The sequence below is a fragment of the Oryctolagus cuniculus genome, chromosome X, assembly GCF_051225735.1.
Source record: "Oryctolagus cuniculus isolate XC-2025 breed Fujian yellow rabbit chromosome X, ASM5122573v1, whole genome shotgun sequence".
Taxonomy (NCBI): domain Eukaryota; kingdom Metazoa; phylum Chordata; class Mammalia; order Lagomorpha; family Leporidae; genus Oryctolagus; species Oryctolagus cuniculus.
In genome coordinates, this window is record NC_142888.1 from 30462511 (window position 1) to 30478051 (window position 15541).

General features: G+C 47.3%; 1 protein-coding gene across 1 annotated transcript in view; it reads right to left on the reverse strand.

The window, feature by feature from the left end:
• DIPK2B (divergent protein kinase domain 2B) overlaps window positions 1-14235 on the reverse strand; it is a 36969-nt gene extending 22734 nt beyond the window's left edge. Inside the window, exons 1-2 of the mRNA XM_002719877.6 lie at window positions 13858-14235; window positions 5703-5967 (exon numbers count right to left, since the gene is read on the reverse strand). Coding sequence (XP_002719923.2) covers window positions 5703-5967; window positions 13858-14090 — 498 coding nt within the window. The 5' untranslated portion in view covers window positions 14091-14235. The remainder of the gene's footprint in view (window positions 1-5702; window positions 5968-13857) is intronic.
• Window positions 14236-15541: the final 1306 nt, after the last annotated feature.

The window sequence follows — 15541 nt, forward strand, 5'->3', positions numbered from 1 at the left end:
ATATTTATAACCGGAAACCAGCTGTGGATACAATAGAAAACTTCCATCGTCATCGAAACACTTTGTCACAGCCTTTATTTTCCCAGAAACAGTCATACACGGCCTGTCACCCTCACTGGGGTGTGCCCTCCCAGAGGGCAGGGACCTTGTCTGGACACGCCTACATCCTGCAAGGGTCCCGTAAACACCCCAAAATATTTTTGAGTTAAATTTAAGTGACAGTGCATTTCGCTTGCTTAGTAGTTCCATCTAAACGTAGATTATACTTAAATGATAAAAACGCATTGTGGTTAGTTTGCTTATTTTTCTTAATCTATTAAAAAAAAAAAAGAAGAATGGAGACGTGAGAAGTGAAATCGCCAACCGTCCTTGTTTAAACAAAGCTGCTTGAACGCTCTATACCGCCATCTAGTGGGAGAAAAGGCTCGGCGGCCATCTAGTCTACTCTTCGTTGGAAGAAGGAAGGAAGGCGGTGTGTGTTTAGAACAATGTTAGAAACACATCAGGGTATAGTTGAGGGGCCTGGGGATGGGAGCGAGGGCTGGAAGGGGAAGGGGACAGGATGGACGATATGTGTTTTCTTCTGAGTAGCCATGTGCTTGCCTAGGGCCGTTGCGTCTCTGTGCTTGATAGAGTGGCAGTCAGAGCCTTGTCTGTGGTTTTGCGAACAAACACATCATGGTGAACTCTGCGTGGTGTTCTTGGCAGTGCTTCTCTTTGTGGGCTAGCAATTTCGGCTGTGGGACATTCCCATCCGAACAATGCCGCTTTTAGAGGAGGGAAGTCGCAGTTTTATTAGCCTTAGTGCCACACACACACACACACACACACACACACACGCTGCCTTGTTTCCCCGTCTTTCTCATTCTCAGTCCTGTCGCCCTCCTTGCCAGCCCCGGCTGTAGCGCTTGCTGCCTGTGGCTCCAGGGAGAGTGGCCTCAGTACAAAGCTGCATTTGGCCCTGGGATATTTCATCCAAGTTCTTACTTAGAAACAGGACTGAAGTCCAAGTCTGATGCTCCCGAACCAGTCCAGTTCCTCCTCCCTTCAGTTTACTTTCATTTCTTTGATTTTTTTTTCTTCCTTCATCTGTGCCTTGCTGGTTCCCTAAGCAAAGCCTGTGAGTTGTGAGTTCCTGGTGGCCTCTTTCCACCCCCTTCTGCCCCACACGCAGATGTGCGCAAGTGAGAGCTCTGGCTCCGATCCCTGTTGGAAAGTGGCTCTTGAAGAACTCAAGGAAGCCCCACTTAAGGCACGTGCCAAGAGAATCCCAGGGGCTGGTGGGGGTTGGGCCTTTTGGTGTGAGTTGAAGGGTGACGCAGGTCTCCCTACCATCCATCGCCTAGTGGCTCTCGAATTGGCTCCTGAAAGTCTCACGCGAGTAGAAAAAAGATCATGGTTTCCAAATGACAAGTTAGGACTTATGTCGGAAGGGTTATCAGAAATATAGGGCAGAGCTGCACAGCTACGTCTGGAACAAATGGCCACTGCTGAGAAGAGTTCGGGCTGGTTCAGTGGGGGAAAAGAGTGAGGATATATACAATCGGCCCCCACGATCCACAGGAGCTTGGTTCCAGGACCCCCATGGAAACCAAAATCCACACATACTCAAGTCCCTGATATAAAATGGTGTGATAATTGCATATATGCCAATCCTTCTGTATGTTTTAAATCAACTCTAGATCACAATGCCGAGTACAATGTGAATTCTATATAAATTCTTGTTATACTGTATTGTTTGGAGAATAAGAAAAAAAAAAAAGTCTGTCCATGGCTGGTTGAATGCTTGGCTGCAGTGCCCATGGCCATGGAAGGCCAACTGGAGTAGAAGGTCTGACATAGGCGTGGGATAGGCTGGCTAGTGGGAGCATTGTAATAGTGGCTTTGCCCACAGATGGTTTCTTGGAGAGCTAACAGTGCGATGCTCTTGGCTGTTAGCCTCCGAACATGCATGAGATGATTAGATTGATTGTGAGAGAAGGAAGTCACTGGATAGGGGAAGTTTTTGTTTATGGCTTACTCTTCCTTTTTAACGGAGTTAAAATTCACATAGCATCCATTCCACCATTGAAACCATTTTAAAGTGCACAGCTCAGTGATGTTTAGTACATGCACAAGGTGGTAGAGCCATTGCCACTATCTAATTCCAACTTCACATCACCCGCAAAAGAAACCTTGAACCCATTAAGTAGTCACTCCCCTTTCTCCCTACCCCTCCCGTTCCTAGAAACCATAGATCTACTTTATGTGTGTGTGGGTTTGCCTATTTTAAACATTCATATAAAGGTAATCACACAATAGATTTTTTTTTGGTGTCTGGGTTACTTTACTAAGCATGTTTTCAAGCTTCTTTCATGTTGTAACATATCAATGCTTCATTCCTTTTTATGGCTAAATAATATTCCATCATATGAGTGGATCACACTTTGTTTATCCACTCATCAGTTGGTGGACATTGGGTTGCTTCCACCTTTTGACTAATAAGAATAATGCTGTTATCTACTTTCATGTACATTTTTTTAATTTGAACTCATGTTTTTGATTCTCTTCAGTAGATAGGTGAAGTTTTTTTTTTTTTTTTAACCAGCTTTGATGGAAACAAATCTGTTTGAAGCTTTCTAATAGGTGTGTTTTGCAAGAAGCAAAGAATAGGAGTTTAGGTGCTGCCTAGATGAGGCCCGAGAGTAGGAAAGAATTGGCTGAGCCCCATGGGCAGGCTGTGGAATCCTAAGCGTGAAAGGTCTGTGAAAAGGAGGGCAAGAGAGGGAGAAGACTGTGCCAAAATGTGCTAATAATGACCTTGAATTTGGTGAACGGACAAAGAATAGGGTTTGTTCAGAATCTGTAAAATGACTGCTGGTGTTTTCCTGTTTTTATAAGGAAGAGAGAATTCTGTGATGGAGATGTGAAGACAGTTTAGGGTAAGACCAAGGTAAATTGAAAATGGTATTGCTTTGCGCTGTGTCTTAACAGGGTTCTGTTAATGGATGCTACTTGGACAGAAAGAGTGAGAGCTTATTTAGCTGCATGTGACACAAGATGACAAAATTGGTAGAGCAAAATTTAGCACAACAAATTAAAGCAGAGGGACCACTTCTTACAAGGGTACTGCTGTTGATTTCTATAGCAATAGACTTTTTCTAAAGCAGCCTCATATCTGTGAATCCATTAGAACGAATTAATTGGGCAGAGCAGGTGCCTCTTGCTGCCACTTGAGAAACAAGAAAAATCAAGGTGCCCAAGAAAATACTCGGTGATAGTAGACATCCGGTCACTATTTGTTAAATAAATGAAGCTAAGGCATATCGGGTTACCAAATGTCAGCGCTTCTGGAAGGGTCTTTGAGATCATCCAGATCTCCCCCATTTTTTCCAGGAGAGGTGTCAGAGTACAGTGGGGGAACTCCTGGGCTTCAATCCAAGGTCAATTAGTTAGTGAGAGGAGGACTCCAGTCAGTAGTCTCTGCCTTGTCCCTGGGTAGAGTTCATTACACATTAACCACGTCGTTTTGTGGCGATCTGTGCTCTAGTCTGTCTCCACCATTGAGCCATAGGCTCCTGGGGGTGGAGTTTGCATCTGACTCATCCCTGAATACTCAGGATGTAGTGCAGTTGATGAAACTTGTAGAATGGATAAACAGGAACCAGAGGCTCCCTGTTCTTCCTGCTCCTTGTCCTCATTCTGTCACAATGTTTGGTGGCAGATTCAGAACTCAACCAGTTTCTAGGCCAGGGGGGGATCTTTTCCCTACACCCCAATGTCTACATTTAGCCAGCAGGTTGCTATGGACTTGTCAACCACCTTGGGAACATTCCCACTGTATTGTCATTATGGAAGTGTCTAGAAGGCAAGAGAAAGTGAGAGTTTTCCTTAGCTCAAAGCCCAAGGCCAATTTAGCTACCTAGTGTGCAATCTCAAGTGCGTCTTGTACACCCGGAAGTTGTACGGGGCTGTCCAGGTCCCAGATCCAGATATTGTGGACTTGGGGGAACTGTGCTTTCAGTGTGGGCTTTGACGATGAAAGGGGCAGGAAGAGATGACTAGATTTTTTCAAGTGCTCCTGAAATAATCCCTTGTCTCCCTTGTTTTCCTCTTTCTGGGGATGTTTATTTGTTCCTGAACACATATTTGAGCAGAGAAGGTCTCTTATTGAGCCTTCCCATGCCTTCGCACTAATTGTGGCCAGCCAGTAAAAGGCATATGGCAGGCCGGCGTCGTGGCTCACTAGGCTAATCCTCTGCCTGCGGTGCCGGCACTCCGGGTTCTAGTCCCAGTCGGGGCGCCGGATTCTGTCCCGGCTGCCCCTCTTCCAGGCCAGCTCTCTGCTGTGGCCGGGAAGGCAGTGGAGGATGGCCCAAGTGCTTGGGCCCTGCACCCGCATGGGAGACCAGGAGGAAGCACCTGGCTCCTGGCTTCGGATCGGCACAGCGCGCCGGCCGCAACATGCTGGCCACTTGGGGGGTGAATCAAAAGAAAAAGGAAGACCTTTCTCTCTCTCCCTCTCTCTCTCTCTCTCTCACTGTCTAACTCTGCCTTTCAAAAAAAAAAATAAAAGAAAAGAAATAAAAAAAAAGGCATATGGCAGGAACCCAGGCCAGCGTGTGCTGGGTCTGTGTGCAGCACAGAGAGAGAGGCACAGGAATTACACCTGGGCCATTGACCATGGTATAAGCTCTGGTATCTGTCTTCTGTCCCCTGCTTCTGCAGTGCCACAGGGTTCTTCCACCTGAGTTTCTGCTTCCTTTCTCCTGTACCACCTCCAAGACCCTCTTGTTGGATTCCGTCATCACCTCGCCGGCCTGGGTGTGCCATGACTTCCGTTAGTACATTCTGTGCCTGCTCAATGCCTGGAAATCCGTAGAATTCAGACTGCAAAAGGATCGCACTGGCAAGCTCAGTTTTCCTCCATGTCAGATGATGGCCCTGTCACCAGTAACTTGACTCATCCTGCTTTCAAAGCAGTTCCCACTGTGTCAGTCAGAGTGAATGCATATACAGAGAAAGGTAAAGACTTAGGGTACTCTCCTTGCCTGGGCGTTGGCGAAGGTTGCCAGGAGAAAGGTGCAGGTGAGTTAGGTCCTGCTTGGGGAGGGGAGGGGATTTTCTGGTAAGAGCCATTCTGGGAGCCGGAGCTGTGGCGTGGTGGGTAAAGCCGCCGCCTGCATTGCCAACATCCCATATAGGCGCCAGTTCAAGACCTGGCTGCTCCACTTCCGATCCAGCTCTCTGCTATGGCCTGGGAAAGCAGTAGAAGATGGCTCCTGAACCCACGTGGGAGACCTGGAAGAAGCACCTGGCTCCTGGCTTCAGATCGGCACAGCTCTGGCTGTTGTGGCCAATTGGGGAGTGAGCCAGTGGATGGAAGACCTCTCTCTCTGCCTCTCCTTCTCTGTCTGTGTAACTCCGACTTTCAAAATAAACAAATCTTTTAAAAAAAATGAGTCATCCTGCCAAATCTTCAGACCAGAGGTGACAGCCAGGAACTGTTTCTCAAATAGTCACTGAGAGTCACACGAAAGAGAGAGCGAGCGAGTGGACGATGACAAAGGGACAGCTCCTTACAAGTAAGTTCTGTTCAGCTCCTGTCTTGTCGCAAGGACCTCTGTGTTTTATAGGGTTTTGTCAGACCTTAGACCAGGCTGAGATGTGAGTTGGGAAAGGATTTCCTCCCTCACCCCACTCGCCATAGGCCGCACACTCACCTGCACCAGGTCTGGTGTTAGGCGCTTGGCCTGCAGCCATTTCTGGAATCTCCCTGTTTTGCGCAGGACCCGCTCGATGCTGCAGGTTTTGGGGGCTGAGGCAGAGGCACAGATCCTCCTGTCTGAGATCTCGTTTTGGTATTTGTCGAGCAGCCTGAAGATCTCCACAGGGCGCCAGGTTTTGGAATCATCCGAGTAATTCGCAGCATAGGAAGGCAAGTGGGCGGGAGAAAGTCCAAGGTGGGAAGCCAGCGAGTCATCAAACCTGTTGGAAGAACAGCTCTGTTCACAGGATTGGCCTGTGAGCTGGAGGCCAGCTCAGCCCAGGGACAGGGAGACCGGGGACAACAGCCTGTTTGACCCATTTCTCCTCTTTAGCCTGCAACGCTCCCAAATCTTTGAGTGAGAAACCTGGTTTTGCTTCCTGAAGCTTGGGGACGTGTACTCACACATGTAATAGCAGAAAAGGGGAGGGAAGTATGGGTCCAACACAGACTTTACCATCTTCCTGCAGCTGACTCAGAAACCAGCCAGGCTTTCTGAATCTGTAGTCCATGGGATAACAGCTTCTGATTCTCCTAATGCCCCACCCATACTTCTCAGGTGTGTAAGCTGAGACTTCAGTATCTTGCCCAAGGTCCGACCATACAATGCCAAGCAGGTGTCTGAACCCTGCGTTCTCTGTCAACGAACCCCCTCGTCTGTCCCCTTCCCTATGCTGGTTTCCGAAGTCACCTGCCCTCTGACCACTGCCTAGGCCTTTGGAACCCAGACCCAGCCTGGGTTCTTGAAGAGGGTCTTGGGTCTGCATTGGAGAGACCACCGCCATTCCACATCCAAACCTAGAGAGCCCCATCAGGTTTGTTTTTTGTTCAAAGATTTCAGTCATCAGTGCCAATCAAGTCTCAGATAACCGGGGCTGTTAAATGGTGACCAAATTCAAATTCTGTAATTCTCCATAATGGCCTGGTTGGTCTTTAATCCCCCCGGGGGGCGGCGATGGCCTGTCATCATCTACTGATTTCCTAGACCCCACATTGACCCTTTTCTCCGGAGTTATTTCTCCAGCTGTGTGCTGACATTTCCATTAGGGAAGAATGTTAAATTTCCTTTGGATGTAGGTATGAAAAATTACCCAGGCAAAGTTTACCTTCATTATTATTAATAATTGAGGGTCACACTGCAAATGAAAATCAGCTGAGCTATGTTCTATATTTAATCTAAATAAGAATCTTTAAATTCTTATTGCTAGGCATTATGGGGCCACCTTATGATAATGAATTTGGGAAGAACTAGCATTCTGATGAGTCTCCAACCCTGGATTGTTTTGGTTTCTCACTTGCATGGTAAAGTTTTACCTCAAGAGACCACAAGCTTTTCTTACTGTTTGGGTGGCAGAGAAAGTCACGCAAAGTCTTACAAAGGCAAAGAGGTCAAGGGACTTTGTCCAGGGAGGTGGAGGGCCCAAGCTCTCTGAATCCCTGAGGACTGTTCTAGAACTCCAGGCTGCTCATGGACTTTCAACACCCCCAAGGGCCTGGGCTTAAGGATTTATAGCCAATTGGCTCTTTTTGGTAATGCTAATCATAACACACTTACATGAAACATTTATGTGTGCCAATCACTTTCTAAATACTTTATGTATAGTAATTCATTTGATCCATTCAGCTGATACTGTTATTGACTATATGGGTACAACTGAGGAAACTGAAGCACAGTAGTTACATCATTTGCTCAAGGTCACATGACCAGGATTTGGAGGAAGCGGCATTCCAGGCTCCACAGTTTACAATCTGCGTCACTTTGCCATTGCTTAGTCCTCCATCATCCATATTAGGAATCAGCTCATGGCCACAGATTGATGACATTATTAGGCGTTAAGGCTGACAGGTCCTTGAAGATCATTTTGTCTCCGCCCCCTTCCCCATCTTGTTTGGAGGATGAGACAGTTGAAGGTCAGCCGTGTATGTGACTTGCCTGAGGAATCACAACAATTAGTGGCAGAGGAGGGCATATCTTAGTGCTCCTGCTTCTCCATTTGGTGGCAGTGGTGTGGGGGAGACTTCCTGCCCTGTGGACAAGCTCACTGTCCTTTTTTCTGTCCCCATCTCTTGAGCAGGCTCTGCTAAAATGACAGCACTGACTTGGAAGGTGACCTAAAATAAATGGCTGGGCAAGTTCAGTGAAGGCTCAGGGCATTCTCAGAGGACTGAGACAAACAACAACAACAACAACAACAACAACAACAACAAAACAGGTTTCCAGGCCTCTTCCATTCAAAATGGCAATGCATTTATTGCACTGAATGGAAAAAAATGCATATTCTTACAACATTGATCATTCATGCTATTCAATAGCAGAATGTCAGTGAGAAAATGAACCTCCTTTTTGATTCACTAAAATGTTAATATCCTAGAGTTTGGGAAAAAAAACCCACAAAACAAAGGCAGCTGTCTAATCTTCCTTCTGAACTGAGATCATGGACAAGATTGAAGTGAGGCTGGCCAGGTTACTCATTGCATTGAAAGATAGACAAGCATGATCATAGTTTCCCAGACTGGAAGGAAGAATCAAGGCCAAACCCACCAAGTCCCTCAATACGGGTGGCAGTGTGGAGAAGGGAGATGGCCTTAGAATTGGAATGAAATTCCCTCTTTCCTTGCACACTTCTTAGGGCTGTATCCAGTCAAACAGTAAGACTAAAGCCATACCTTCCTAAATCTTTCTTGCCTCTCTTCCCTCTTTTCCAACACTTAGCTCTGCACATAACCCTTGAACCACCTAGCATCTTCCCAAGGCTGTCAGGATATAGTTCTTCAGTGGAGTTCACATGCTCTTTGTAGACCCATCACCTGCTGCTCCCCTTACAAGCTTGCTTTCATCTCACAAAACCATTGGTGATTCTTGCATAAACTAAATTATTTTAAAAAAATTTTTTTGTTTGCTAATTTACTTTTTTAAAATTAAAAAAATTTTTTTTGACAGGCAGAGTGGACAGTGAGAGAGAGAGACAGAGAGAAAGGTCTTCCTTTGCTGTTGGTTCACCCTCCAATGGCCGCCGCGGCCAGCGCACTGCGGCCGGTGCACCGCGCTGATCCGATGGCAGGAGCCAGGTGCTTCTCCTGGTCTCCCATGGGGTGCAGGGCCCAAGTACTTGGGCCATCCTCCACTGCACTCCCGGGCCACAGCAGAGAGCTGGCCTGGAAGAGGGGCAACCAGGACAGAATCTGGCGCCCTGACTGGGACTAGAACCCGGTGTGCCAGAGCCGCAAGGCGGAGGATTAGCCTAGTGAGCCGCGGCGCCGGCTGCTAAATTACTTTTAAAAATTAATTAACTTTGGGGCTGGCACTGTGGTATAGTGTGTTAAGCCATTGCCTACAGAGCTGGGATCCCATGTGGGTGTCAGTTTGAGTTTCGGGAGCTCCCTGTTAATGGCCTGGGAAAGCAGTAGAAGATGGCCCAAGTGCTTGGGCCCCTGAACCCACATGGGAGACCCGGAAGAAGCTCCTGGCTCCTGGCTTCAGACTCCTCCAGCCCCAGCTGTTGTGGCTATCTGGGGATTGAACCAGTGGATGGAAGATTTCTCCCTCTCCCTCTCCCTCTCCCTCTCCCTCTCCCTCTCCCTCTCCCTCTCCCTCTCCCTCTCCCTCTCCCTCTCCCTCTTCCCCTCCCCCGCTCTCTCCCTCTCCCTCTCCCTCTCCCTCTTCCCCTCCCCCGCTCTCTCCCTCTCCCTCTCCCTCTCCCTCTCCCTCTTCCCCTCCCCCTCTCTCTCCCTCTCCCTCTCCCCCTCCCCCTCCCCCTCCCCCTCCCTCTCCCTCTCCCTCTCCCTCTTCTTCTCTCTCTACCTTTCAACTAAATAAAACAAATCTTCACAAAAAAGAGTACTTGGGCCTCTTTCAACGTTGTAACTCCAGTGTTCAGTAGAGTGCTTGGTACTGAGTTAATGCTCAATGCTTTATAGTTGGATGGATGGGTGGGTGGATGGATGGATAAGTGAGTAGAGAGATACATGGAGGCCTAAACGGTGGAATGCATAGAGTTATGGTTGGGAGGAAAAATGAATGGAGGGATGATGCCTGCATGAATGTGTGTGGATTGGGCATAGGTGCATTGGCACATGTACAGAATACTGACTGTGGAGATGGACACTTTTGCCATAAACTCCTGAGCTGTGCATCTCCCAAGACTTCCACTGATGTGAGGAAGTGGGGGCAAGGTAGTAATTGCTATCATCTTCTGAGGTGAAGGAGACAGGAAGCAAGGGAGAAGGGAGGGCAAAATCAAGTTAATGATTTAGTTTACTTTGAGCCCTCCCCTGTTCAATCAAAAGTGTTCAAGCATTGTTTAAGCCCTTGGGAGTACAGTAAGAAATTGTGAGATAAAGCATCAGCCTTGGTAAGAGCCTAGGCACCTCTGGGAATGAAATTGATTAGGGAGACTGCCCTGGGTAGTCTTCTCCCCCTCACACATGCCTAATACAGATCAGCCAGAGCCCGGTAGATCGTACTAGGTGGTGTGACCACTCCTGATTTCACATACAGCTGCAGTTTTAGTAGGAAGAGTATGTCAATCAGGCTTACTCATTTTCCCAGCTTCCCTTAACTTTTTCATTCAGGATATAAAGGTCAGCATAGAATGTATGAGAGTTTGCTACAGAAAGCATTCATGTTTTCAAAGGTCAGTGGTCGGGTATGGAAAGCATCAGATTCATCATAAGCATTTCCACCAAAGACAAGACAAGAGGAAGAAGGAAAGATGCTGCTCATCTACCAGTCCTGTGTCTTCAGCATACACAGCCAGCCTGGGAAGCCCACATGCTGCTTATTGCTGAATGGATAGAAGCATTGTCTAATCCCTATTGAGGACCAGGGCTGGGATGCTCATGCTTACATGGCTAGAACATTGCAGCCAATAGCTGAGGGTTTTGGAAGGGCTTTCTCCTGTGCTATCACAGTAATAAATCTTAACAGTGGAGAAATTTTTGGAGATCAACAAGAATAAGGTGAACAAACATAGCATTAGAAAGGCTGCTTGGGGCCGGTGCCATGGCTCACTAGGCTAATCCTCTGCCTGCGGTGCCGGCATCCCATATGGGCGCCGGGTTCTAGTCCTGGTTGTTCTTCTTCCAGTCCAGCTCTCTGCTGTGGCCCGGGAGGGCAGTGAAAGATGGCCCAAGTGCTTGGGCCCCTGTACCTGCATGGGAGACCAGGAGGAAGCACCTGGCTCCCGGCTTCAGATTGGCTCAGCGCCCGCCGTGGTGGCCATTTGGGGGGTGAACCAATGGAAGGAAGACCTTTCTCTCTGCCTCTCTCTCTCTCACTGTCTGTAATTCTACCTGTCAAATAAATAAAAATCTAAAAAAAAAAAAAAAAAGAAAAGCTGCTCCACTTCTGATCCAGCTGCCTGATAATGTGCCTGGGAAAGCAGTTGAAGATGGCCCAAGTACTTGGGCCCCTACACCCATGTGGGAAACCCAGAAGAAGCTCCTGGCTTCAGATTGGCCCAGCTTCGGCCATTGTGACCATTTGGGGAGTGAACCAGCAGATGGAAGATCTCCCTCTGCCTCTGCCTCTGCCTCTCTGTAACTCTGCCTTTCAAATAAATAACTAATTCTTTAAAAAGAAAGAAAGGCAAAGAGCGTGAACTTGGAGGTAATTTAGCAAAGACAAAATAAAAATGGTCAATAAACCTGAAAAAAGGCTCAACTGAGAAGAAATGCAAGATAAAAAAATGGTAGTTAATATTTGTGAATGTGCAAGAAGTGATTTCTATAGGCAGAAGTCTCCAGTTAGGAGATATATATTTAAAAAATTTGCCACATTTTTGGACTCAGATATTCCACTTCTAGGAATTTATTATATAGAATTGGCTAAGAATGTGTGCAAAATCTAACCACAGGAATGTACAACATAACTGTGTTTATCACACTGAAGGGTGAAAAAAACAAAAACCAACCCCAGCTGTCTCATCCTGATGGATTGGTTAAATAAATTACGGTTGGTTGATGTGATTGAATACCATGAAGTCATTAAAAATCAAAATGTAAAGAATATTTAATCATATAGACAGGTGTTCCCAATATATTATTAAATAAACTTCCCCAAACGGTATGCATAGTCTGATCACATTTTAGATTAAAAAAATTTCCTAATACATACTTAGAGAAAGGGTGGCGAAACTGTACAACAAAATTTTTACTAGAGGGTGATGGTGAGCTCTTGGTGGAGGAACTGCAGGAGATTTTCGTTTTGCATTTTCCTTCACCAGTATTTCCTGAACATTCTAAACAGTGCTACTTTTGTAATATAGAAGAAGTTATTTATCACATAGAGAAAAGGACTATCAGTTCCATGTCCTCAGACCCTCTCGCAGCCTCCCTCTGCCTCTTGGTGCCAAGGCTGTGTCTGCACACTTTCCTTTCTCCTTTTAGGCATGCATGGAAAATGAATTTTGAGGGAGGTGAAGTAATATCCTGAATTCTAACGGCGCACAAACCTATTTAGCGAAATGTTTTCTGAATGTCTTCAGTACCCGCCTGATGAGAAAACTTTATTGCTAGTTGGTGAATAAGGGGGATGTGACCCTAATGCTCTTTCTCAGTTGATTCCTGGATCTCTCACCCTCCTCTCTTAACACACCTTAAAATATGCCCATATTCTCATTGCCCCCTTTCTCTGAGGAATCAGTGCCACCTCACCTGTGTCTTGGGTCCTCTTCATCTCATGTCCTAGTTGGGAAACCTTGAGTTTATGTTCAACATCTCCATCTTTATTTCTGCTCACGTTGAGTCGGTCAACAAAATGACAGTCGCTGAACTGACTTGTATCCTTCCTGCCCTATTTTGTGCTTGATAGCATCTTTCCTGGCCTGTGAGAACTGGTCTCACAGCCCTTGCCAGCAACCCCAGTCCATGCTGCATGTTACTTTCCATGAGCCCTTCCCCAAACACACGTCTCACTTTCTCCTCCCTGGCTTAACATCCCACCATTGACCGTAATCAGTTGTGGCTCTTTCGTAGGAAAAGTCCACATGGACTCCCTAAAATATCTGTGTTCTCAGAAAGGAAGTTTAACATTTTTAATCGGTGTTTATTATTTCTGTTAATTTAGTTGAATAATCAAATATGTCTTTGGTTGATACACATTGGAATTAGAAATCAGTGTTAATTAGCACCTTTTGTTTCATCAACACTTGCAAGCATGAAGCAGGTCCTGGGGGTGGGGGGGAGGAATAGGGGTACGTAACCAAGAACCTTTAGTATTGACCAGGTTGGAAGCCAGTGACCCATGGATTAAGGTTCTAATTCGTTGTCATGGCATTCAATACCCCCACTCCATACATCCTTCCAATCATCCCTTTTTCTATCCTTGTACTTGTCTCCTCTGCCATCCTTGCACATATACTCCATGCTCCAGCTGCCAAGCCCCCTTGACCCCTTGTTTGCAATGTAGATCCCTCCTCCTGATGCCTCAGAGGGCAATGGACAGAGTTAGAGAGGCTGCCACCACAGTACCTACTAGGTCTTGGCTTTAGTAAAAGCTCATTGTGTGCTTGAATTTCAGTGTGGTACCAGTCTTTGGTGAGAGCCATGTGCATTGCAATGTACCAAACTCTGGTTTCTTCTGGTCAAGGCCACACCTCACAACAGAAAACTGGCTCAGAGACTTAGGGGCAAAATGTCCTGGTTTGAATCCCAGATCTGCCACTTACTAGTTGGTGACCTTGGGCAAGTCACTTAATCTTGCCATGGCTCAGTTCACCATCTCAATCATGGGTGTGAGCCACTAACTCCCAGCATTGTTTCAAACACCTGTCAATTGTAAGCTTTCTATAATTTTATTCCACACCCCTATGAGAAATGAACTTGGTAAATTCAATGGTCCCAGGCCATTCCATTCACAGAACAGAAAATTTCAAGCTTTCACTTCAAAAGGAACTTTTGGATTTAGCAGTTAGGGCCAAAGCTGGAATTTGGCTTTGCACCTTTCTCTCCTACCCACCCGAACTTCAAGCCATTACCACTATAATTAAATAGCTTTGTGGCAGCTCCCACCCATAAGTTACATCCTGATTCATTTTCAACCAACTCCTGGACATCTGCACAGGAAGGGAACTGAACTTGGCCCCTCAGAATGATTCGAGCGAGATTCTGACCTTATTTCTTCTTTAAAGAACTTCTTGCAAATAGATGTCCCGATGCAGGCATTGCATTTATCAAGACCGAGGAAAGCCCTTCCGAAATTGTAGCTGGTTCTGACTCGGGGCACCAGAGAAGGCAGGGGAGAAGCTGGCGAGGAGAAGGAACAGCTCAGGACCGAGACCCACAGCAGCAGGGCCGGCCAGCCCAGGCGGAGGGAGGCAGCCTCAGGCCCCCGCCAGGGCTCCATCCTGGGCTCTGGGCTGTGGCTGCAGCTTTCGGCTGCCCACTCAGGGTTTGGCCAAAGAGGAAGCTGTCAGAGGGGGTTGGCTTCAGGGCATTGACCCCCGCCCCATGCTCCAACCGCTCCAGCCCGGCCTCTCAGGTTTCTGTTTAAGGATGCTGAGGAGCTGGGGCTAATGAGGCAGGGGCGGAGGTGAGGAAACCCATGGAGGATGCTGATAACGCTGTTTCCAGAGGCGTTCTTCCTCTGCCTGGGGAGGGGCACCCTGACAGGTTTCGGGAAGGACAATGGTCAGGGCTTCCCTGTGTGGTCCTTTGGACAAACACAGGATATCCCTGCTGCACAGCAAAGGTTCATGCAGGATGTGTGTCCGACCTGCGCTCCACCTGCGAGTTTCAAAGGGTCCTGAAGGCCCCCGCCCTCCACTGTTTGAATTCTGGGTACATCTGTCCCTCTGGGTCTCATACATGCGCGTGTACACACACACACACACACACACACACCAGTTTTTTTTTTTTTTTTTGCCTTCCCAACTGGATAATTTATTCTCCTTAAGGAGCCACGACCCGCCTCCCTGCTCCATTTTTGCCAGATTTGGCTGTGAAGTAGCCAGAGGTTGTTAGTTCACTACCACAAAGGCGCATGTTTAACACTGATTGGAAAGGCAGGGGCTCTTAGCTGCTTAGGGAATGGAACAACTCACGTTAGTGTGTCTTCTCTTGCTGATCTCAGAGGGGAAAGAAGGGGACAACCTGGTGGCCTCTGTGATGTGATGAGGGGGGGCAGCAGAAAGAACCTTCTTCTTGCGCCCAGCTGTGCCCACGCCTGCCCCCCATGCCTGGAAGCCCCTCTTGCTTCTAGCACCCAGCCTCACTCCACGGGTGGCTGGCCTGGCTTGGTAAGATTTAACGGCTCCAGGGTTGCCTGTCAAGATAAAGGCTGCAGCAGGCACTAGATGGGAGTGCTGGTTTGGAAATGGAGAGAGCCCACGAGGGCCGCTTCAGGGAAGGTGGGTGGCCAGACTTCTGCCAGGGGCTCGGAACTGTTGGAGAATAGAAGAGAGTGCACGGGAAGGTGGGGCTGGGAGAGGGAAAAAGGGGAGAAAGGAGATGAGAGTAAGCTGACACGGGCTCAGATTTGGCGCGTGGGAAAAATAAGGTCAGCATGGTTCTCTGATGACTAAGTACGTGATTATTAGCCAGCCATAGACTCTCCTTGATCAAACGTGCCACTATGTTTGGTTTTTATTGTTGACCTTTGAGACTTCTTTATATATTCTGGATCCCAGTCTTCTGTTGGATATGTGACTTGCTAATATTTTCTCATCCTTGTCTTCCTTTTTAAAAAAGATTGATTTATTTGAAAGGTAGAGCTAGAAAGAGAGACAGAGTGCTTCCACCTGCTGGTTCACTCCCTAAATGACCACAGCTGCCAGGATTGATCCAATTCGAAGCCAG